Source organism: Jaculus jaculus, chromosome X (assembly GCF_020740685.1).
Source record: "Jaculus jaculus isolate mJacJac1 chromosome X, mJacJac1.mat.Y.cur, whole genome shotgun sequence".
In the NCBI taxonomy this organism is placed as follows: domain Eukaryota; kingdom Metazoa; phylum Chordata; class Mammalia; order Rodentia; family Dipodidae; genus Jaculus; species Jaculus jaculus.
The window spans coordinates 62,381,950-62,406,550 of record NC_059125.1 but is presented as its reverse complement, the minus strand read 5'-3'; the positions used below and the strand labels follow the sequence as shown (position 1 = coordinate 62,406,550).

The window sequence follows — 24,601 nt, the reverse complement described above, 5'->3', positions numbered from 1 at the left end:
CAGACTGTTTGTTAAGCCTTGGAGGATATATTTAGAGGCTTCCTTTGATACTGTATTTATGATGACAGTACAATAGTGTGGTTGTTGAGTCTCATGTATCCTTTTTGTTGCACCAATAGTAGGAGGAAGTTTTGGCATTTTATTCTGAAGAAGGCCTGTAATAATATTGTCTTAGTAGCTAGGACTCTTGACCTGAAATAGAGGAGTCCCCAGAAGGAACTTTATGGAAGTCTGTAGTAGATGTCTCCCAGATTTAATATTTTTAAATTTTTTATTTATTTATTGGAGAGGGGGCAGATAGAAAAAATGGACATACCTGGGTCTCCAGTGACTGCAATCATACTCCATACGCATGTGTCACCTTGTGCTTCTGGATTAGGTGAGTACTGGAGAACTGCACCTGGGTCCTTAGGCTTCACAGGTAAGTGCCTTAACCACTGAGCCATCTCTCCAGCCCTGAACCTGATTTAAATTGAATATTGAGGGAATTGCCCTTTTGTGGTAGTGATGAAGAGCCTATGACTTTCCACTTCTGAAAATCCAAGTCTGTGAAATGAGATTCTCCTGCTGGACATATAGTAAGGGCAGACTCTAAATTATTGAGTGATAGATATAAAAGAATTTTCAATATTAGAATGTTTGACATAGAAAAGACCCAAGAGATGGCTAAAGTAATATGAAAAGTAGAATATTGATACCTTATATCTTGTGGGCAGGTGCAAAGATTATTCTACTCAGGGAGTACAGGCAAAAGAAAAGGTGGAACAAAGAGGCCTGTGTTAGCCCAGGAAGTAGACAAATATGGCAACCCTAGGGCATTCAGATTACTTCTTTGTCCATTTGAAAAGAAGCTTCAGGTCTTCTATGGGCTCTACCATATATGAAGCCTCCTGCTGGAGACCTGAAACTTTTGACAGGGCATTATCCATGTGTGGAATGTATTTCTTGATCCTGGAATGGCAGACCCATAAGTCCAGAGACTTCAATGGCAGTGGGGATAAAAAGGATTGCAATGGCCAAGCGTGATGGTGCACACCTTTAATCCCAGCACTCAGGAGGCAGAGGTAGGAGGATCATCATGAGTTCGAGGCCACTGTGAGACTACATAGTGAATTCCAGCTCAGCCTGGACTAGAGTGAAACCTTACCCCCCACCACCAAAAAAAAAAAAAAAAGATTTCAATATATAGACTTTCCTATAGTATGTTTAGGGAAATGGTAAGGGAAGGTGGTGACTTTACAAGTACTAATTCTCTAAGTTCAAACAGTGGAGTCCCAGGCTTCCAATCTTAGGCTCCAAGAAGGTTGTTGTTTTTGCATGTGCATAGTATGTATGGTATGCTGTCTGTGAAGTATGTGTGGTATAAGTAGTATATGAATGTATGTGTGCTGTTACAGCATTCCATTCTCTATAGTGGCCAGAGAAGAAGATTGGGTGTCACCTTCCCTCAGTCAACCATCTCTTTTTCCTTGTAGTGGAGTCTTACTGATTCCAGAGGGAAAAAGTTTTTTGTATTTTTGTTTTGTTTGAGGTAGGGTCTCACTCTGGCCCAGGCTGACCTGGAATTCACTATGTAGTCTCAGGGGGGCCTCGAACTCTTACCTCCACTTCCCGAGTGCTGGGATTAAAGGCATGTGCCACCATGCCTGGCTCAGGCTGAATTTTTAAAAATTTTTTTTTGTTATTTTTTTTCTCAATTTTTTTTTTTGGTTTTGTTTTTCCAAGGTAGGGTCTCACTCTAGCCCAGGCTGACCTGGGATTCGCTATGGAGTCTCAGGGTGGCCTCGAACTCACGCGATCCTCCTACCTCTGCCTCCCAAGTGCTGGGATTAAAGGCATGCACCACCACGCCCGGCTGTTTTTTTTTTTTTTTTTCTCAATTTTTATTAACATTTTCTATAATTATAAAAAATATCCCATGGTAATACCCCCCCACTTTCCCCTTTGAAATTCCATTCTCCATCATATCCCCTCCCCATCTCAATCAGTCTCTCTTTTATTTTGATGTCATGATCTTTTCCTCCTCTTATGATGGTCTTATGTAGGTAGTATCAGGCACAGTGAGGTCATGGATATGCAGGGCATTTTGTGTTTGGAGGAGCATGTTGTAAGGAGTCCTACCCTTCCTTTGGCTCTTACATTCTTTCCTCCACCTTTTCCGCATTAGACCCTGAGCCTTGGAAGGTATGATACAGATATTGCAGTACAGAGCACTGTGGTCATTTCTTTCCATCACCATGATACCTTCTGAGTCGTCCCAAAGTCACTGCCTCGAGATGTTACTCAGTACTCCAGTCACTTCTTTCCATCAGACTGAAGTTTTTGAGTGTAACAAAAGCTCATTGGTGGGAAAAGGTCTTCAATGTAGCATTTCAAAAGGATTTAACCCTGCTTAATGTTTCTGATTTTTATCAAGGCAATAGGAAGATGCACCAACCTTGGGATATAGGCCTCTTGAGAGAGCTTCCATATCTAATAATTTTTTTAAAATGTTAAAAAAAGAATCCTATTGACCCTTTCTACCTTCCTTGAAGAGTAGGGCTGCCAAGTCAATGAAGATAAGTCCAAATCAGGAAATGGTTTCTGTAAGTAGGGATCTTACTACTTCAGAGACTTTTTTAGTCCTACAAAGGAAGGCCTCCACCCAACTGGTGAAACTTTTGATCTGCATGAGGAGGAATAGTATTCCTTTAGATTTTGGTAGATGTAAACTCTATTTACCAATCTTTCCCAGGCAGAGTAATCTTATACCAATCCTCCCCAAGCAGAGTAATCTTATGGCTTAAAAAATGATGTCTGAGGCAAAGCTCATAAACATGTACCACTTGTTTAATGGTTTTTGAAAGATCCTATCCAGTAAACAGCCTAAGAGCTAGTTGGGAGGTAGTTTTTCTCCCTGAATGAAAGGTTTGGTAGTGAACCTTAAGAATTTTCTATTGGCCTTTGGAGGGCAAGTGTAATTTACCCACATCTGATTATAGTTTTCCTGAAGGGAGCAGAGTAGAGCCCCTCAATAGGAACCATTTTTTCTTCTCTGAGAATATTCAGGTTTAGTTTTTTGTCATGCCAGAGATGCTTCTATGATGTCAGTTAGTGACCATCCAACAGCCATCTGAATCTGTTTGCCTTCCTTCTGCAGTCTCATTGGCTCCTTTCTTATATCTTATAAATAAATGACCCTACCTCTTAAAATAAGAAACTCAGAACATCAGTCTATTTCTTTGTGATATTTAGTGGGAGACTCATTTGTGATAAGGATTTTTTCTTCCTTCTAAATAATTGTGTGTACTTGTAAAGAGCCAGAAAGGAATATCTAGAGTCTGTGTAGACATTACCCATTTTTCCCTTGCTTAACTTAAATGGTCCCATCTAAAATAACTGTGGCAAGGCCTGCTCTCTGAATGTCAGTTTCTATGAAGGAAATCCTTTCTATAAAGTGAGTCCAGTTCAAGTTTTCCAGGGGATCCTCTGAGATTTTCCCCAGCTGCATCATGTCTAAATCATTATCTATTCACATTTGTGGCCTTGCTTCCCAGTTTCTTCAGGTAGGAAAGTAGCAGGATTAAAAGCAGAATTTTTTTGTTTTATTTTATTTTTGGAAGTAGGGCCTCACTCTAGCCCAGGCTGACCTGTAATTCACTCTGTATTCTCAGGGTGGCCTAGAACTCACAGAGATCCTCCTACCTCTCCCTCCCCAGTGCTGGGATTAAAGGTGTGTGCCACCACACCTGGCTAAAGCAGAATGTGTCTTAAATTAGAAAGATGGTCCTTCTAACAGCACTGACTGATAGCTTAAAAGGCAATTGTCAGCAAACCTAAGACTCCCTTTGGAAGACAGTCCCAAAATATCCCTGGGGTATATGAACAGTCAAATAATTTCCCATGGTAATTTTGATGGCCTTAAGAATTAGGAAGGCCACAGTAGCCATAATGCTGAGGCAAGCCAGCCACCCCATGCTGACAAAATCTAGTTCTCTGCTTAGATAACACACCAGTTGCTGGGTAGGTCCTCTGGGTTGTGTTAATGCCCCAGAGCTATTCTTTTTCCCTCAGTTACATATAAATTGAATTATTTTCCAGTGGATAGCCTCAAGGCAGGTGCCTCCAACAAAAACTATTTTAATTAAAGGCTAGTTTCTGGTTCCCACATAAGAGATTTGCTTCCTGAATTTTGGGTGTCCTTTATTAGTTGGTATATGTGTCTGTGAATTTCTCCATAGCTGGGTATCCACAGCCAGCAAATACCAGTGATTCCCTAAGAATCCCCTGAGCTGCCTAAGGATCCTAGGTGAAGGATAAGATACAACGGGTCCTATTCTGTCTTCTCCTAACTTCCTAGTCCCCTCAAGCTAGGACCAGGCCTAGGCACTTAACAGAAGGTCTACGAAGTTGAGCTTCAGATTTTGAAACTTTGTATCCCTATCAGCAAGAAAGCTAATAAGTATCAGGGTTCCATTCAGTGAGGATTCTTCAGTTAAGGCAAAAAGGAGGATGTCATTATACATTGTGAACTTTAACCTCTGAATAAACATAATGAACAAGATCCTGTGAGAGAGCTCATCCAAATAGGAAGGTCACAGTCCCTGAACCCTTGTGGCCATACAGTCCAAGTCAGTCAAGTGGATTGGTCTAGGGGGTCTTCAAAGACACAGATATAGTAAGTTTGCCTCAAACGGAATGCTAAAGAATATGTCCTTTAAAAAAAAAAGAATATGTACTTTAAATCAAGAACTGTATACCAATCAGTTATTTGAGCTAACAATGTGTAAGTATCAGATACTTCTGGGTGAATGGGTATTACAGCCTCATTAATGAGATGGAGGTCTTGTACTAATCTACATTCACCATTAGGCTTTTGAACTCCTAATGTAGGGGTATTGCAAGGGCTCCTATGTGGTACTAAAAGTCCTTGAGATTTTAAATTGTCTATTGCTGGTAGCAGGCTATTTGGGGCCCCTGGTCTTAAAGGACATTGCCTTTGGTGGGGAAAGGAAGAAGGGTCCTTAAAGCAAGTTTGTACAAGTTTAGCTGTCCTGGCTGAACCAATTTTTCCTTCGGTGACCAACACCTCAGGGTTAACATCCATACCCATTAAAGGTAAGCATGCTGGCCCAGGGGCCACAAGGAGGAAAGTTCCTAATTTAGCAAGGAGATCTTGCTCCAATAATGGAGGAGACTTTGGCATAATCAAAAAGGCATGGGACAAAAGCAATCCTACTAAATTATAGCTGAGAGGCATAGAAAGATACCTGGGAACAGGCTAGCCAGAGATGCTTACCATAGTGATAGTTTGTGAAAAAGTATGGCCAGAATTAGAAACCAAGACTTAAAACAAGGCTCCAATATCTAGGAGATTGATGGGCTTTCCTTCTATTGTTACAGTTCCTCTGGGGCTCCTGGAAGGAAATGACAGTTTGAGTCATGGGACCCAATGAGAGAATTCAGTCCATTTGGACCATTTGTAAAGATGCCACTGGCTTCAGAATTCTTTCCCTTTTAGAGCAGTCAGCTCTCCGGTGTTTCCCTTGACATAAGGACAGAGCTGGAGTCAAAGTCTCCTCCAAGGTTACTGTCTTTGGAAGTGCCCTAGCTTCTATACTATGTCTCTGAAAGGATCATCAGAGAACTTTCCTAAATTTGTTTCAATCTGTCTGAGATCCTGCAGTGGGACTGGGACATGGACTTGATTTGTTCCATGTTCTCATAGTTAAGCACTTTCTAGGAGCTTTTTCTCTTCAGCTTCCCAGGCCAGCTTTCTTAGATAACCCCAGTCTGAGCCTGGGCATTTTTTCTCCCCTTCTGGCTGGCCTCTAACTCCCAGTTAAAAAAAGATTTGTAGTGGCTATCTTGGTCAAATTATCCAGAGTACTCTCTGATCTAATGGCTATTTACTGTAACCTTCTCCTGATGTCTGAGAATGAGTGAGTGAGTGAGTGAAAAACCAGTCTTGGATTACTAATTCTTCAGCTACAAAATCAGGAGTGCTTGATCAAAATAGCTCACAGCCTTTCAATAAACTCAGTGGAATGTTCATCTGGCTTTCAGTGAAAACTTTGGAATAAAGAATTAAGGGGCTTAGAACAGGTTTGTGTAGCTCTTTAGAGTGCATGTCTGAAAATGTTTATGTCTCCATTCCACATCTTTTTCTTCTATACCCCCCTCTGTTCCTTATTTTCAATCAGCTTTCTCCATGGGAGTGGCTTTAAGCCCTGTGGGGAAGGGGAGACTAGGAATTCCTGAAATAGCAAGCCTCCTTAGGTCAGTCTCATTGGCTTGCCTCCTGGGAGAGGAGGTTGAACTCAGGCTAGTTCACTTGCATCATTTTGTCCCTATGACATAAACTTATCATTGTCATATGTTATGGCTGCCTGTAAGGCACTGCCTTTCTCAGTTGTCATTAAGGTCTGACTCAGGAGCATTAGTCTATAGATATGGGTCAGGTTCTGAAATGTCTCTGAAAAGATTATCATAGAACCTTTCTAAATTTGTTTTAATCTGTCTGAGATCCTACAGTGGGACTGGGACATACACTTTGTTCCATGTCCTCATAGTATTTCTTGGAGAGGGCACAGAGAGGCTGGCACTGCTGTGGGGAAGCTGCAGACTGAGGGTATTCTAAAGGAGGAGAAGACTTTAGCTCTGGGTAGGGGGGATAAGGTGGCACTAGAGCTGTGGGAGATTTATCTGTACATTCAGTCCCCTTGGCCAGAGGAACATATCCCTTAAGGAAGTCTCAAATGGTGCAGTCATGGCTGCCAGCAGGGCTGAAGTCCACCTTAAGAAAACTGAGAAAAAGGTTTGCATATAAGAGACTCCTGAAGTGCTCAGCACTGAAACATCTGTACCTCACCTTCCAAGGCTCAGGGTCCATTGCGGAAGAGATGATGGAAAGAATGTAAGAGCTAAGGGAATGATAGGATTCTTTACAACGTGCTCCTCCAGACACAAAATGGTCTGGATATCCATGACTTCACAGTGCCTGACACTACCTACATAAGACTATCATAATAGGAGGAAAAGATCATGACATCAAAATAAAAGAGAGACTGAATAAGATGGGGAGGGTATATGATGGACAGTGGCATTTCAAAGAGGAAAGTGGGGGAAGGGAGGGAATTACCATGGGATATTGTTTATAATTGTGGAAGTTGTCAATAAAAAAGCAAAAAAAAAAGAGAGAGAGAGAGAGAGAGAGAGAGAGACTCCTGAACATTTACCATTCATATGGTAGGGCAGATTTAGTTGTGAAACAGTGTTGTAATTTAAACTTCACTCAGGTTGCCATGCCTCCCCATCTTCTAATTTGCAAGCTGGCCAAGCAGTGAAGCAGAGAAAAATTAGATGTTATTTTTTTTTTTTCTTTTTAGGCTCTGGTAGTCAAAGGAGTTACAATATCTTAGGATGCACTCTAGAGACATACACACGGTTGAGACCTTGTTACCCATACTGAAAGAGAGCCGGGCAAAAGACACACCTCTCTGTTAGTTCATGTTCTCTGACATCCTTTGGGGCATCCCCTGAAGCTCAGTTGACTGATACATTCCTGACAATTATCAGTGACCTGAGAAGAAAAGCTGAACCGGAATATCCAGGTTTACTGGTGTCTTGCATTTTTCTTCCTTGCCCTGAAACTTCCTTTGTCTTTTCTACAGCCAGTGTCCCAGGATTAGCCTGCCAACAATGGGATGCCTAATGCAATCTTTGGCCATAGAATAAGTGTAGTGCTAAAGAAGTAATAATTAAAGTTGGGGAGAAACCTTCTCATCCACCCTTTTTGTGATTAGAAAAGTCAGAGGAGGTATTCATTCTAAGGTAGTCTTTTCCCAGACAAACGGTATAAGCACATTTATTTTCTTAACTATTTCCCAGGAGTATCTAGTCAGAGGGATTGCCATGAGTGAGCTGGGTGAAGATAGTTATAGTCATGGTTTCAATAGTGTCTGAGGAAATATGCTGTCCATTCCAAGCACCCTCGTTTCTCTCTGCTTTAAAAAAAGAGTTTCCCTCTCATTGAGACTGAGATTACAAACTGTGCAATAACCCCACTCTCTTGGGAGAGAGAAACATACCCAATTGATGAACCAATTCAACCAACCAGCGTAGAGATAGAAAGCTTTTGCAGAAAGTAGGAAGGAATAAAGAATCAGTGAGAAGAGGCAGATCAAAGGGGGAGATTTGCCAGCTTTAGGGGTGCCTTGCTGTCTGGTGGAGCCCAGGAAATGGAGCTTCCAATGAAAGTGTGCCTGAGCTCTGAGGGAGGGGGCTCTACCATCATCATTGATGGCCAGGGTAAGGGATCCGAGTGGCAGCAACTCAGTGTCTTTCATTTGGTCTGTGAGAGGTGAATTTTTGGCCAAAAAGTTTTTGGCAATGCTGGTGCGGCAAGTTCTAGCTGGAAATTGATACTCTAAGGTTGACTTCTGTAGATCCAAGCAGAGAGACCTAACAGCTTGGACCACAAAGCAGTTCCAATTGCTCTCCTTGCACCTTAGGGTTGGCCTCCAAGATCTCTGCCCCCCTGGCCCCGCCCCCATACATGTCTCTTCCCCAGTTAGGCTCCACCCACTGGAGACTCAATAGTCAAACCTGAGTCTATGGGGCCACATATTCAAACCAATAGATGAGTCAGGTTCAGTTTCAGATTGCAGTTGCCTTTTAGTCTTGCTAAAGCAGGTTGACTTTTACACTCTTGGGCTTGTGTCTTTAGCTAGCTAAGTACAAAAGAATGTTGTCTTGCTCCTTATCTCTCAGTTTGACTTGAGGGTGTTTGTTTGTTTGTTTTTTGAGGTAGGGTCTCATTCTGGCTCAGGCTGACCAAGAATTAACTATGTAGTGTCAGGGTGGCCTCAAACTCACTGCAATTCTACCTCTGCCTCCTGAGTGCTGGGATTAAAAGCGTGTGCCACCATGCCCGGCTTGACTTGAGTTTTTTGAAGGATAATACTGTTGATTGTTTTTCATGTACTTATTGACCATCTGTATTTCTCTTTTGGAAAAATGCCTATTCAATTTTCCCATTTGTAATATTTTGCTTTTTTTTATTTGAGAGTGATAGAGAGAGAGTCAGATAGAGAGAGCGAGAGAGAGAATGGGCACTCCAGGGCCTCCAGCCATTGCAAACGAAATCCAGATGCGTGCACCCCTTGTGCATCTGGCTAACGTGGGACCTGGAGAATCAAGCCTCGAACCAGGGTCCTTAGGCTTCACAGGCAAGCACTTAACCACTAAGCCATCTCTCCAGCCCAACATTTTGCTTTTTATTGAGTTGTAACGTATATATGTACGATACAAGTAATTTATTTGTAAATGTTTTCTCCCAGTCTTTTAGTTGTGAAGTTTTATAAAGTCTTATTTATCAGGTTTTTTTCTTTGATATGTAGCTATTTTGATAAGGCTAAGAAATCTTTGTTTACAAGTTTACAAAGATTTACTCCTACATATTCACGAAGAAGTTTTATATTTTTATCTCATATATAGGTCTATAAAACATTTTGAGTTGATTATTTTTGTGTGGTGTGTAGTAAGGGTCTATGTGGCTTTTTGTGTGCTTCTGCACATGGGTATCTTTACTCTGTTTGACTTGGGCTTTTTTCACTTGTAAAATGGGAATCATATCTGCCCTGTCTGTTCTATACTGGAGTTATAAGGATCAATATGAATAATACCCATGTTGTAAATTTTAATAACTCATAAACATATAAGGTGGCATACTTTTTTAAAAAGAATAAGGGAAGGTTAGATGGCTTGCTTACAGTAACAAAAAGTCATTACTTGTATTCATGTTAATATTTAAGGATCTGGTCTCAACTGCTTCTTCAAATACCAACATCTAAAAATCACAACAGATGGCAGAACAATACATCAAGCTGACAACCTAGTGCAAACTAGCAGTGACTAAAGAAACACAGAATTCTCCAAAAGCGATGTAATTATGGCCTGTATGAATTCAAGTTTGAAAAAACTTTAGAATTGAACATTTTGATTTTTTTTTTCTTTTGCTCACTTTTGGGAAGAAGAGAAAATTCCATTTCTAAGCCACCTGGAGCAATGTAATTATGGCCTTATGTATGAATTTAAGCTTTGAAATACTTATGCATTGAATATTTAGGTCTTTTACTATCCTTTTGGAAGAAGAGAACATTCCATTTCTAAGGTATAAACTTTGTCTAGACCATCATGTATGTTTGCCACAGTAACTAATACAAATTAAAATTTGCTGGGTGTGGTGGCACATCCCTTTAATCCCAGCACTCGGGAGGCAAAGGTAGGAGGATTGTCATGAGTTCAAGGCCACACTGAGACTACATAGTGAATTTCAGGTCAACCTAAGCTAGAGTAAGACCCTACCTCAAAAACAAAACAAAAAAAAAATAGATATACAATAACTTCAACTAGGTCAATTTCCATAGTCTATTAAGCCAAAATTTCTCTGTGCATTTTGGTTTCACCATGTTTATTCTGTCTAGATACAGTTCCAATTCCCTGGCTATTGCCTGTTTGAGAGCTTAGTGTTTTCTACCTTTCTGATGAGTGTTCTGTCCATATTACTATCACCCTGAAACATGACTAGATATCTAGCCCTTTTACACAGAGCCCTATAGTTTTTATCTTCTGTTTGTTGATTTCTTTTCTTTTTTTAAGAAAATTATTTATTTATTTGCAAGCAGAGAGAGATACTGAGAAGAGAGACAGAGAGAATAGGCATGCCACGGCCTCCAGCTATGGCAAACAAACTCCAGACATGTGCCACTTTGTGTATCTGTGTTTCCATAGGTACTAGGGAATCGAACTTGGGTTGTCAGGTTTTACAAGCTGCTGAGCAATCTCTCCAGCCTTTTTTTTTTTTTTAATCTTTTTGATTGAATGTTTGCTATGCACCTTTTTTGTTTCAAATGTTTGGCGAAGGAAGTTTCCCTTTTTTGATTTACTTTTTAGTCTTTTTAAAAATATCATTTATTGGGCTGGAGAGATGGCTTAGCAGTTAAGCGCTTGCCTGTGAAGCCTAAGGACCCCGGTTCGAGGCTCGGTTTCCCAGGTCCCACGTTAGCCAGATGCACAAGGGGGCGCACGCATCTGGAGTTCGTTTGCAGAGGCTGGAAGCCCTGGCGCGCCCATTCTCTTTCTCTCCCTCTATCTGTCCTTCTCTCTGTGTCTATCACTCTCAAATAAATAAATTTAAAAAAATTTTAAAAAATATCATTTATTTATTTAAGATTGAGGGTAGGTAGACAGAGAGAGAATAGGTACACCAGGGCCCCCAGCCACTGTAAACGAATTCCACATGTATGTGCTACCTTGTGTATCTGGCTTACATGAATATTGGAGAATTGAACCTGGGCCCACAAGCTTCACAGCAAGTGCCTTAACCACTAAGCCATCTCTCCAGCCCATGATTTACTTTTTTAAAATGAGAAGTCATTTACTCATTCCTTATTGAGCAGATAACTTAAAAAAAAATATTTATTTGAGAGAGAGAGAAAGAGAGAGAGAGAGAGAAAGAGGCAAAGAAAATGGGCACGCCAGGGCTTCCAGCCACTGCAAACAAACTCTAGACGCTTGTGCCCCCTTGTATATATGACTAACGTGGGACCTGGGGAATCAAACTGCGGTCCTTAGGCTTTGCAGGCCAACACCTTAACTGCTAAGCCATTTTCCCAGCCCTTGAGCAGATAACTTTTATCAAGTGCCTCCATACACTAGTCTAATGGCTATGCCATAAATATAAAACCTCCTGCATCCCAGCATCATACTTCACAGTTAATCTCCATGCTTTGCTCTCAGTTCCATTATCTCATAGGACTCCTTTAAAGCAATTCTATAAGCAGTGCTTCTCTTACTATCCTTAAATTGATTTGTTTTTGAGGCAGGATCTCACTGTAGCCCATGCTGACCTAGAACTCACTCTTGTAACCTAGGCTGACCTCAAACTCCCAACAATCTTACCTCACCCTCCTGAGTGTTTGGATTCAAAAAAGGAGTCAAAGCCAGGCATGGTGGCGCACGCCTTTAATCCCAGCACTCGGGAGGCAGAGGTAGGAGGATTGCTGTGAGTTCGAGGCCACCCTGAAACTACAGAGTGAATTCCAGGTCAGCCTGGGTGAGAGTGAGACCCTACCTCAAAAAACCAAAAAAAAAAAGGAGTCAAGTTACTAGTTTTATTTTGGTCATTTGTGGTTAATGAAAGAGGGTTATAACCCAGGTCTTCTAACCTCATAATCAGTTTGGGCTTTTATAAGAGAATACTATAGACTAAGTGCCTTATAAATAATAAAATTTACTTTTCCTAACTTGTGGGGCTAAGAAGTCCAAGATCAAGGCACTGGTTCAGTCTCTAGTGAGGGCCTGCTTCCACAAAGATGGGTCATCTTCTTGTTGCAATTTCACATAGTGGAAAGGGCCAGAAATTTCTCTGGAATATTTTTCATAAGGATATTAATCTTGTTGATGAGGGCTCTGCTCTCATTATCTAATCACCCACAGTGGCCCAATCTCCTAACACTGGCACATTAAAGATTTTGACATCACCGGGCGTGGTGGCACATGCCTTAATCCCAGCACTCAGGAGGCAGAGGTAGGAGGATTGCTGTGAGTTCAAGGCCACCCTGAGACTCCATAGTGAATTCCAGATCAGCCTGGGCTAGAGTGAGACCCTACTCGAAAAACAAAATAACAACAACAACAAAAAAGATTTTAACACATAAATTTGAGGTTACATAAATATTTAGTCCACTTCTCCTTAATTACTCAACTCTTTCCACTAGAACATGCATATTTACAAGTTCCTTGTAAGAAATTTCAGTGTAAAGGAGAGGCTTACATTGATATTCATAAGCTAGTGCCAATGAAAAAGCATTGGGGGGGGTCCCACATGCTTTAAGCAGACATACCTATGTACTCTATATAGGTTCATACTCTAGTTATTTTTTATGAACTACATTGGTCAGGTTGATTTTTTAATTAAAATTTTATCTTGAAATAATTACAGAAACATTCAGTTGTAAAAAATACACAAGAGGTCCTATGCACAGCTTTCCCTCCTGATAACACCTTACAAAATTATAGCAAAATATCATTACCAAGATGTTGGCATTATTACAGTTATAACACAGAACATTTCCATCACCACAAGGATTTCCTATGTTGCCCTTTTATGGCTCCCCACTTCTCTTCCACTCCACGCTTCTTTTACACCATGGCAACTGCTAATGTATTGTCAATTTCTATAATGTTGTCATTTCACAAATGTTATCTAAGTGGAATCACACATAACCATTTGAGATTGGATTTTCCACTCAGCATAATTCTCTGGAGATTCATCACATTATTATGTGTCATGTCAGGATAAATATTGTATGACTCCACTTATGTGAAGTGCCAAGAGTGGTCAAATTCATAGAGATGGAAAGTAGAATGGTAGTTGCTAGGGACGGAGGGGAGTACAGAATTTGAGTTATGAAAGATTAAAGCAGTTATGTGGATAGTGGGGGCTGGTGGGGATAGGGACACAGCAATGTGAATGTTAACTGTACACTTAAAATGGTTAAAATAGTATCTAATGTGTTGTACTTTACAACTATTAAAAATTCATAGAAACATCTTTGTCAGATATTGTAATATTTTGTCATTTTTTGAAATTGGAATCAAGTGGTTGTCTTTTTTCATTCAGTTTGAGATTTTCCTAGTTTTTAGTATAATGAATAATTTTACTGGAGTCTAGACATATTATATCATGTTATGAGACCTTGGATCTAATTTAAATCTTCTGTGCTAGCTGGCTTCTCTGACACCACCACTGTGGCAGGGAGGAGGCTCAGTCATTGTTATTTCCAGGTGGAGGTAAAATCCTGGTTTCCTACTCAGCTTCTATTCATACTTGAGATGGAAGACTCCTCATTACTATTGGTCCTGTGGCTAGAGATAACACACTTGGGGCTTTTTTGGTCTATATCTGTTTTTCATCTCTAGTACCAAATCTGGGATACATAAAGTCAAAAGAAAACCCAAGGAATCCACCATTGTGCCAGTCCTTTGTCCCAAGGGCCCTCCCTAGCTAAGCTTTGTGTTTCTTGACACCTTTCAGGGTCTTTTCAGGGTTATTTATGTATAGTGTCCAGGAATTTAGTTGCACTTAGGAGGAGAAGTAGAGCTAAGTACACTTACTTGGCTTCATGGAAGGGAAGTTTCCCTAGTTCATTTTTCAGATTATATAGCAAAATAGATAATGGTGGGGAAAAGCTTATACCGAAACTATAAAGCTAGCCATTCCATCTGTCATCCGATACAAAGAATCTCCAAGGGCTGGTGTGTGACTAAGAAAGTTCTTTCTTCTCCAATTTCTTGTGTATATCCCCTAAGAATGCACATTGGTTTCTTTCACAAAGGAAGCTAAAGTTGTTCACCTACTGACCTACATTCTCTGAGAGCGGGCTCCCCTAGTGTATGACCCGTGGGCCAGCAGCACTAGTACCCCCTGCAATGTTGTCAGAACACCAGAGTCCCAGGCCCCACCCCAGACCTATTCAGATTCTGGTTTTTCACAATATTCCCAGGTGATTTGTACACACATTAACATTTGAGGAGCTCATTTATCAATATTGTCTTTTCTTATATGGCTGTCTACTAGTTTATGTAACACTACTGGGATCTAAATGATATAACATTTCATTCCATGACAGTTACAACTTAGTACAGGAAATCAATAGCCTTTGGGGCTACCACAGTCATGGTGTTTAGTTTAGTTTTGTTTTGTGTTTCTTTTTCAGATAGAGTTCCGCTGGAATGAAAAAATATATATATACGTGTGTGTGTATATATATATATATATATATATATATATATATACATATATATATAAATATATATGTATGTATGTATATATAGTTTGTATAATTGTATAATTTAACCTTTCAATGCCTCAACTGACAAAAAAATGAGTTTGGCTAGGTGTGGTGGTATATACCTATAATCCCAGCATGTAGGGAGGCTGAGGCAGGAGGATCATAAGTTCAAAACCAGCCTAGGCGATATATATGATGGAACAACTGAGAATTGCCTCCAGTGTTCTTTCTTCAGATCACAGTAGCCCATGGGCTTCCTTTCATCTAATTCTTCCTTCTTCTAAGCCTCACAGTTTACCGAGGCTTAACTGGAGGTTTATGCAAAGGCATCTTTGAGTTAGATTTTTGTGTTTTCACCTCCAGTTTCTTCTAATTTTGGTATGTGTGTAGCATGTAGTATGCGTGTAAGCATATATCTGCAAATGTGTGTGCCCCTGTGCATATACATGGGGAGGCCAGAGGAGAATATCAGGTGTCCTCCTTTATCTCTCTTCTGCCTTAATTCCTGGAGAAAGGGTCTTTCCCTGAACCTAGAGCTCAACAATTTGTTGTTTTTCACTTAGACTTGCTGACCACAGATCCTCATGTCTCTGTCCCCCTCAACAATGGGGTTATAGGCATACATCGCCATGCCCAGCTTTTTACATGGATACTGGGGATCAAACTCAGCACCGTATGCTGTCATAGCAGGTACTCTTACCAACTGAGCCACTGAAAAAAGGAGGAAGAGGAAGGAGGAGGTAAAATAGCTAATAGCTCCTCAGAAGGTTATTGTAGTTACATTATGGTCCCAAAATTCCATTTCTACATATAAACTGAAGAGAAATGAGAACATATATCCAAGAAAGGACTCATACTCAAAATATTCATAAAATATTTATTCCTGGGCTGGAGAGATGGCTCAGAAGTTAGAAGCACTTGCTGGTCTGGGTTCAATTCCCTAGTACCCATGTTAAGGCAGGTACACAAAGTGGTGTGTGCCTCTGGAGTCCTGGCACTGCCATAATAACTCTTTCTCACTCTGCCTCTTTTGCTCTGCTTCTCTTTCTCAAATAAGTAAATAAATGAAAATGTTTTTTTTTTAAAGAAAAAGTATTCATTTATCCAACATGAAAAGAACTCAAATGTTTTGTCCATTGACTGATGGATAAAAATGTGGTATTTCCACATAATGGGATATTATTTGACCAAAAAATTGGAATGACGTAGTGTTATATAGTATAACATGGACAAACCTTAAAATAATTATGGTAAGTTAATGGTATCAGTCACAAGGGATCACATACTATTTATCTCAATGTCTAGAATAGGCCAGTATTTAAGACAAAAATTAGATTAGTGGTTTCCCAAAGCATAGGAAAGGGTATTGTTGAGGGGTAAATAAGGAGTGCATGTGCACAGAATTTCCTTTTAGAGGGATAAAAAATGTTTTAAAGTTGATGATAATCATGGTGACATAGCTCTGAATATTCTAAAACCCACTGAATTGAATTGTATGCTTTCAATAGGTAAACTGTATGGTATATGGCATATACCTCAATAAAACCAATATGTGTAGTATTTCTTTCAGGGAATCTAAGGAGAGCCTAAAAAGGTCATTTATGATCAAGGATGTCTACAATTCAATTAGAGATGTTCATGACTGCTGTGTGTGTGTGTGTGTGTGTGTGTGTGAAGATGTTGAGAACAGAGAAAGCTGGTTTAAAATATGAGCCCTAGCTGGACCCAGTGGAGTACCCATATAATCCCAACACTCAGGCAGAAGAAGTAGAAGCTAAAGAGTTTGAGGGGAGCCTTGCTGCATACTGTGACCCTGTCTCAAAACATCACAGTAAGCCGGGCATGGTAGTGCACGCCTTTAGTCCCAGCACTGAGGAGGCACAGGTAGGAGGATTGCCATAAATTCGAGGCCACCCTAAGACTACATAGTGAATTCCAGGTCAGCTTGGGCTATAGTGAGACCCTACCTCGAAAAAAAAAAAAAAAAAACTATGATAACAACAATATTAACCTTCAAAAGCCATAGCAAATACTCCAATTCACTGGCATTAATTTCACAGGCTTTTTAATGTTACTTTGGAGTGAATAGCTACAAAAATACATTTTTTTTTTTGAGATAGGAGCTCTCTCTAGCCCAAAGGGACCTGGGATTCAATATGTAGTCTCAGGGTGGCCTCAAACTCACAGTGATCCTTCTACCTCAGCCTCTCAAGTGCTAGGATTAAAGGTGTGTGCCATCACACATGTCTTAAAGATACATTTCTTGGGGCTGGAGAGATGGCTTAGCAGTTATGGTGCTTGCCTGAAAAGCCAAAGGACCCAGGTTTGATTCCCCAGGACCTGCATAAGCCAGATGCACAAGGTGGCATATGTGTCTGGACTTGGTTTGCAGTGGCTGGAGGACCTGGCATGCCCAGTCTATCTGTCTCTCTCTGCCCCCCCCCTCGCTCACTCTCGCTCTCAAATAAATAAATGAAAATAAAATAATTTTACAAATACATTTTTGGGGCTGGAGAGATGGCTTAGTGGTTAAGCACTTGCCTGTGAAGCCTATGGACCCTGGTTTGAGGCTCGATTCCCCAGGACCCACGTTAGCCAGATGCACAAGGGGGCACATGCGTCTGGAGTTCATTTGTAGTGGCTGGAGACCCTGGTGTACCCATTCTCTCTATATATCTGCCTCTTTCTCTCTCTGTCTGTCGCTCTCAGATAAATAAATAAAAATAAAACAAAAAAATACATTTCTATTTTTAGGATTGCTGACTCTCTTGAGCAATTCTGGGTATGAAAACTGCTAATGCAAATTTAAATAAAACTCCACTGTTCCCTAAGTCAATGAATGGCACTATCTTCCAGTTGACCAAGCCAGACATCTGGAATGGTACATCTCTTACTCATTTCTAATCCCACATCAGAAGCTGCTAATCCTTCCTCTCAACACCTCTCACATTCATCTATTTCTTCCCATATTAACAGCCTAGCTCAATTTATTTTCTTTTATCTCAACTACTGCAGGACTATTTTTAACTAGTCTCGTACACTCTTGTGTCCTTCTACACCTTTCTCCAAATAGCAGGCAGGGTGATCTTCTAAAGTTTTAAGTATGTCCAGACATTGTGGCTCATGTCTTTAACCCTAGCTGAAGCAGTAGGATTACATGTCAGCCTGGGCTACTTATAGGCAAGCCTCGGCTACAAAGTGATTGCCTGGCTCAAAAATAAGAAATGGAATAAATAAATTTTCAAGTATACATGATCTTGCTTTATCCCCTCCAGTAGTTTTCCATATTGTTCTCATAGCTACACTTTATTCCACAAGGCAACAAATTATCACTTTCTAGACAAATATGATGGCCTTTTACCTAATTGAAACTGCTTTTTTATCAGAACTCTATTTCCCCTTGTCCTTCATTTTTCTCTGCCTCTCTGCTATCTTTCCCACCTCACACCAAACTGCAAACAGCTTCAGTAGTCTTTGTTCTTCTCTGTATTCTAAACTCTGCCTACTAAGGTAATAGGTTTTTTTGTAAAAGTAATGATTTAATGACTAAAATATGTTTTAATTATTACCTATTATCTAGAGCTGCCCATACAATATCTTCAAAATCACCTCAAACCCAACATAGTTAAAGCAGAACTTATCAGCCAGGTATGGTAGTACACATTGTAATCCTAGCACTCAAGAAGCCAAGGCAGGAGGATTAGGAATTCAGGGTCAGCCCGGGCTCCAATAGTGGAACCCTGTCTCTAAAACCAAAATTAAAAAAAATAGGGACGAGCTGGAGAGATGGCTTAACGGTTAGGTGCTTGCCTGTGAAGCCTAAGGACCCTGGTTCAAAGCTCACTTCCCCAGGACCCACATTAACCAGATGCATAGGGAGGAGCACACGTCTGGAGTTCATTTGCAATGTCTGGAGGCCCTGGTGTACCCATTCTCTCCCTCTCTCTCTCTCTCTCTCTCTCTCTCTCTGTCTCTTTCTCTCTCTGTGTCTGTTGCTCTCAAATAAATAAACAAAAAAAAGGGGGGGGGGGGGACAAGCCGGGCATGGTAGCACATGCCTTTAGTCCCAGCACTTGGGAAGTAGAGGTAAGAGGATCACTGTGAGTTCAAGGCCAGTTTAAGACTACATTGTGAATTCCAGGTCAGCCTGGGCTAGAGTGAGACCCTACCTTGAAAAAAAATAGGAACATATCATTACCTTGATTTCTTAGCTCCAAAAACATTAGCTTCCATTTTTTTTCAATAATAACAACATTCTTTCAGTCATTCAGATTATATGTTAGAGCTATTTTCAATTAATCTTTTTTTTTTTTTTTTGAGGTAGGGGCTCCTTCTAGCCCAAGCTGACCTGGAACTCACTGTAGCCTCAGACTAGCCTCAAACTCACAGTGATCCTCCTACCTCTGCCTCCTGAGTACTGGGATTAAACTTTGTACCACCATGCCTGGCTCAATTAATCCTTTATTCCCCATATCAAATCAGTTACCAACTTTAACTGAGCCTTCTTTTATACTACTACTTATATACTTTTATTGTCACTATTTTAGTTTGACCTTCATCACTTCATTCTTAGACTTTTTCTACTCCTTTTATGTAAAGTCTTGGGCTGGGAGTGTGGCTCAGTAGCAGAATGTTTTCCTAGCATGTGAAAATCCCTGAGTTCAATCCCATGCACCTATTAAAACTATAGTTTCAGGGCTGGACAGATGGCATAGTGGCTAAGGCACTTGCCTGCAAAGCCAAAGGACCTTGGTTCGATTCCCCAGGACCCACATAAGCCAGATGTACAAGGTGGTGCATGCATCTGGAGTTCGTTTGCAGTAGTTGGAAGCCCTGGTGCTCCCATTCTCTCTCTCTCTCTCTCTCTCTCTCTCCTCTTTCTCTCTGTCTCTCTCCCTCCTTCCCTCTCTCAAATAAATAAATAATAAAATAAAATAGTTTTTAAAAAAACTATAGTTTCAGCTGGGTCTGGTGTCAAACATCTGTAATCCCAGCACTAATTATAATTAGACGGAGACAGTAGGATCATAGTTTAATGCCTACCTGGGCTGTACAATGAGGCCTTGTCTCAAAAACAAATCTATAGCAAAACCCCTACATTTTTTTTAAACCCCTACGTTTTTACCACACCATTCTTCTCATAGCTTCAGTGCCCCCCATGAGGAAGCAGGGTAAAGTCCACACTCTGGCCTGTATGCAAAACTCTTTACACTTCAGCCCACAAACCCTGTATCTACAAAGTTACATCTTACAAAATTATTTACTGTAAAACTTCTTTAAGGAGCTAGGGAGATGGCTCAGCAGTTAAGAGTGCATGCTGCATAAACATGAGGACCTGAGTTTGACCCCCAGCACCCACATAAAAACTTGATATGGCCTCATATACTTCTAACCCCCACACTGAGGGGGCCAGCGATATAAAAATTGCTGGAGTTCAATGGTCAGCCAGTCTAACCAAAAACTGGTGAGCAGCATGTTTAGCAAGAGACTGTCTCAAGAAAAGAAGGTAGAACAGCAGTACAGGAGAACACCCACCCTCCTGTGGTCTCCACATGTATGCATACAGGGCCCACACATGTGCATACACCACTGTATCTGCACACACAAGTGCATAGGCCACACACACTATACATACCAAAAATAAACGACTTTAAGCTTTCAGTGGGTTACTTGGATACTCTGAGGATGACCCATTGAATGTGACATTCCCAAGATTTCATTTACTAAAGAACCCTAGTACACTATCTTAAAACATTTCTCATATCACTTATATTCTGAGGAAAAGTTTTTAGGAAATACTCAGCAATGGCTCCTACCTTTCCAGTCTTGTTTCTCTTTCGTTCGTCAACCTAAATCATCTGTTTATGCCAAACAATGTTTAGTCTTCTTTAGAAACACTCACTATCAGGTACAATCTAAATCTTGATTTATTCTATTCTGCTATGGAATGCCCTTCACTTTCTCTGTGTATCTATATTTTTATTCTTTGTTGAGATTGAATTAATATATCAAAAAACTCAGTAGTGTTCAGTATAGTCATAATATTGTGCAAGTGTCTCCATTATCTGATTTTAAAAGATTTTCATCACCCAAAGGAAACTGTGTCACTCCTCATTCCTTCCTCCTCTAGCCTCTGGCAATCACTAATCGTCTTTGTCTGTGGTGGGGCTATCCTGGATATCTCATGTAATTCCTGTAGGGCTATATCCTACTCATCCACCTTAAACTCATGTCTGTTTGTGTGGTCACTTTTCCATTCTTTTAGTCAAAATCACAGCACTCATACCCTTCACAGTATAGTGTCCGGCTGTGAATGAATACACAGAGATGAATGACATTTTGCCTTAAAGAAACGACCCATGGAAAGGACAAAAGAAAACATGTAGCCCAAAATTAGAAAGGAGGCTATGTTGTGTAAAACCTAATATATAATCTTGTGATTTAGTAATATTTAAAGACTACTGACAAGTGCCCTTTTTCTTGCTTGATAGGTACTATTATCACTAAAGATTAATATTATTTCTGTTGCAAGAATAGATACTGATTGTTATCAAGGAAATTGAAAGACTCAGTAAAACTGGCAATCTCTGAAAAGGAGATGTAGGGATTGGGGAGGTAATTGTCTGAGGGTCTGAGGATAGCATCAATGAAAACCATGGGCAGAATCATTTTTTTCAGCGTCCTTCTTTCAGTAGAAGAGAGTCTTCATTGCTTATTCCATTTATGTGCTACTTCATGATGCCTTGCTGTGGAACATTCTACAGCTGTCAACTTTTATTTTATTTTCTTTACTGCCAGCAGAGCACCCTCTGTTTAAAAAACAAGGGGACACAACACTAATGCAAGCAGTGCTATGAGTTCTGATAATAACAACTGTAAAACACTCACTCTTCTTGGATTTCAGAAAGGCTACCCGGAAAATGAGGTTCTCTGGCTAATGATTAAGGCCTGGAATCTTGGAATATTAATGTATAACAGGAACAAGTATGTGTCTGCTGAAAAATGGTCTGACATAGCACTGCGTTTCCTTGAACACCTTGGTTCTCTCAAGACAAAGTATGCAGCTCAGGTATGAGGGAGAGGCCTGTGGTGCATGACATGACTTAGGGGGCAGAGAGGTCATAGCATAGGCTTGTATAAGGACCCACCCCACTCTTCCTTAGCTAGTCAAAGATCTTCATCCTGAAAGGCCCAAGAATTCAGAAGCTCAGAAATACTATCACGCTCCAAAGGGAGCTTAAGCGGGCCCCTGCATACCTCAAACTCCAGGTTTTACTCTCTGTTAGAAGCAAGTAAAGAATCCCTCTTCTCATTGTATCAGAGCCCACTCCTAATATAAAACTAGGTAAAAAGGGCATGAGATAGCCCTCAGGGATGGGAAATGAGTAATAAAGTAGACCACTTATTTAGTTTCTGTAAATAGCCTGCACCATAAGCCTTAATAGCCCACACTGTAAGCCTTAATAGCCCACACTGTAAGCCTTAGTAACAGGCTGTAGCAGCCTGCCTCAGACCACCAAGGTCATAGGAGGCTGATACCATACTCTGTTACCCCCACCTAAGGAATTGCACAAGTGCTGACCTCCAAGGTCACAGGAGACTGATACCACACTCTGCTACTCCCACCCAAGGACCTGCGCAAACGCTGACCACCAAGGTCATAGTCATAAGAGAGTGATTGGTCCATGAGGGGCTTGAGCAAAGTAAACTAATTGGCTTAGAAACTGTGGGGTGGCACAAACTGACTGGCTAACACCCTGCAGGGGCTCCTGATATTAAATAATGATTGGTCTAATACACAGGCTTTGTTAGAAACCCTATAAAAACTACCCCATTCCTGCATTCGGGGCTCTGCAGTCCTCTACCCCTGTGCGGTGTACGACTGTGGGCCCCAGCGCGCTTGGAATAAAATCCTCTTGCAGTTTGCATCAAGACCGCTTCTTGTGAGTGAGTGATTTGGGGTGTCGCCTTATCCGGGCAGAGCGTGGGGACCCCCTGGGGTTTTTTTTTCCCACAATCCTTCTTTTACTCAGTGGTCTCATGTCACCTCAAGAGGAAAACTGTGTAATAATTTCTTAGACTGAAACCAAGAAGGATAGAGAACAGAGGAAACTCTGAGATAATGAATAAAATTTAATTAAGAGGAGGGCCAAGCCGGACGTGGTGGCGCATGCCTTTAATTCCTGCACTCAGGAGGCAGAGGTAGGAGGATCGCCGTGAGTTCAAGGCCACCCTGAGAATACATAGTGAATTCCAGGTCAGCCTGGGCTAGAGTGAGACCCTACCTCGAAAAACAAAAAACAAAAAAATAAATAAATAATAAAATAAATAAATAAAAAGAGGAGGGCCAAGAGTGCCAGTGTCCATGCATGTTGGGCAGGGCAGGCCTCCGTGCCAAGCAGTGGCCACTTAAACTAGCATTTCTGCAGGAACTATTCTCAGTTTTAAGCATCTGTGCCAGTATCTAAACAGGAGAGGTTTGGTGAGAGCAAGTACTTTTTTTTTTTTTTTTTGAGGTAAAGTCTCACTGTATCCCAGGCTGACCTGGAATTCACTCTATATTCTCAAGGTGGCCTCGAACTCATGGCGATCCTCCTATCTCTGCCTCCCGGGTGCTAGGATTAAAGACATGCACCATCACATCCAGCTAGGAGCAAGTACTTTTTTCCTGGTATCTCTTCCCTTGTAAGAGCTGCCTGCCCCTAACTAAACAGACTTACTACACTAGGGTCCCTTTTCCTCCAGAGAGGACTGTCTTTGTTCCCCAAATTCCTCCTCAGAACTCAGAAGGTCAGGGCTAAACTTCTGTAGCATCAGATCTGGGAGGCTTTCTTACATTGACTTTTCTTCTCAAGAAATCTATATGCTGTTTTCTTTCCCAGATGAATCATCTGCATGTGGAGTTCATGGCAGCATTACAGAGAAAGGTAGCTGAGCCAAAATAGCTCCATTAGACTGAAAAAAGAGAGCTCACTTTTAAATGAAGACTGAGAAGTACAAGAAGAATGTGGGCTCTTGAAGGTGTATCATTCTGAGCTGCTGAATATTTAAATGTTTGCCAGATGGACTTAAGCTTTTGTTTCTGTTTTTTTAAACCCCTATTTTCATTATGAGTGAACTGTTTTGAAATAAAAGCATTTTGACTTTCACCTCAGAGATTAGCTCATTTGTAGGAAATTAATGAATATCCCAAACTGCTAAGGATTGTATTGAAACAGCCCATGCGAGAGTGAGATGTTCCATGGGAACAAAAGAGACTGTCCACCCACGCCCCACACAGATAGTCTTGTGTCCCCCAGTTGCTTGTACTTCTGATACTAGAAGATATACAAGATCATGGGATATATTGGAGGGACCTTAGTGATCATTAGTTCCTGCATTTATTTCATTCCTGAATTCTTTTTCTGACATCCTTTTTTTTAAAAAAAATTTTATTTATTTATTTGAGAGCAACAGAAAGAGAGAAGGAGGGAGAGAGAGAGAGAGAGAGAGAGAGAGAGGGAGGGAGAGAATGGGCACGCCAGGGCTTCCAGCCACTGCAAACGAACTCCAGATGTGTGCGCCCCCTTATGCATCTGGCTAACGTGGGTCCTGGGGAATCAAGCCTCAAACCGGGGTCCTTAGGCTTCACAGGCAAGCACTTAACTGCTAAGCCATCTCTCTATCCCTCTGACATCCTGTATAGTTGGTTGCTCAGAACATATCCTGAGCTACATACCTAGACACTGTCAGAAACAGAGAGGAAGGGAGGGAGAGGGAAGGAG

The 24,601-nt window shown here is 40.9% G+C and overlaps 1 protein-coding gene and 1 long non-coding RNA gene across 2 annotated transcripts in view; both read left to right on the top strand.

Annotated features, from left to right (window-relative positions):
* Positions 1-21,912, top strand: part of Tex11 (testis expressed 11) — a 258,655-nt gene extending 236,743 nt beyond the window's left edge. Inside the window, exon 27 of the mRNA XM_004660917.2 lies at positions 21,742-21,912. Coding sequence (XP_004660974.1) covers positions 21,742-21,912 — 171 coding nt within the window. The remainder of the gene's footprint in view (positions 1-21,741) is intronic.
* Positions 21,913-22,729: 817 nt separating this feature from the next.
* Positions 22,730-23,986, top strand: LOC123456618. Its single transcript, XR_006634596.1, has 2 exons — positions 22,730-22,780; positions 23,720-23,986. It is a non-coding gene; the product is annotated as an uncharacterized LOC123456618 (long non-coding RNA).
* Positions 23,987-24,601: the final 615 nt, after the last annotated feature.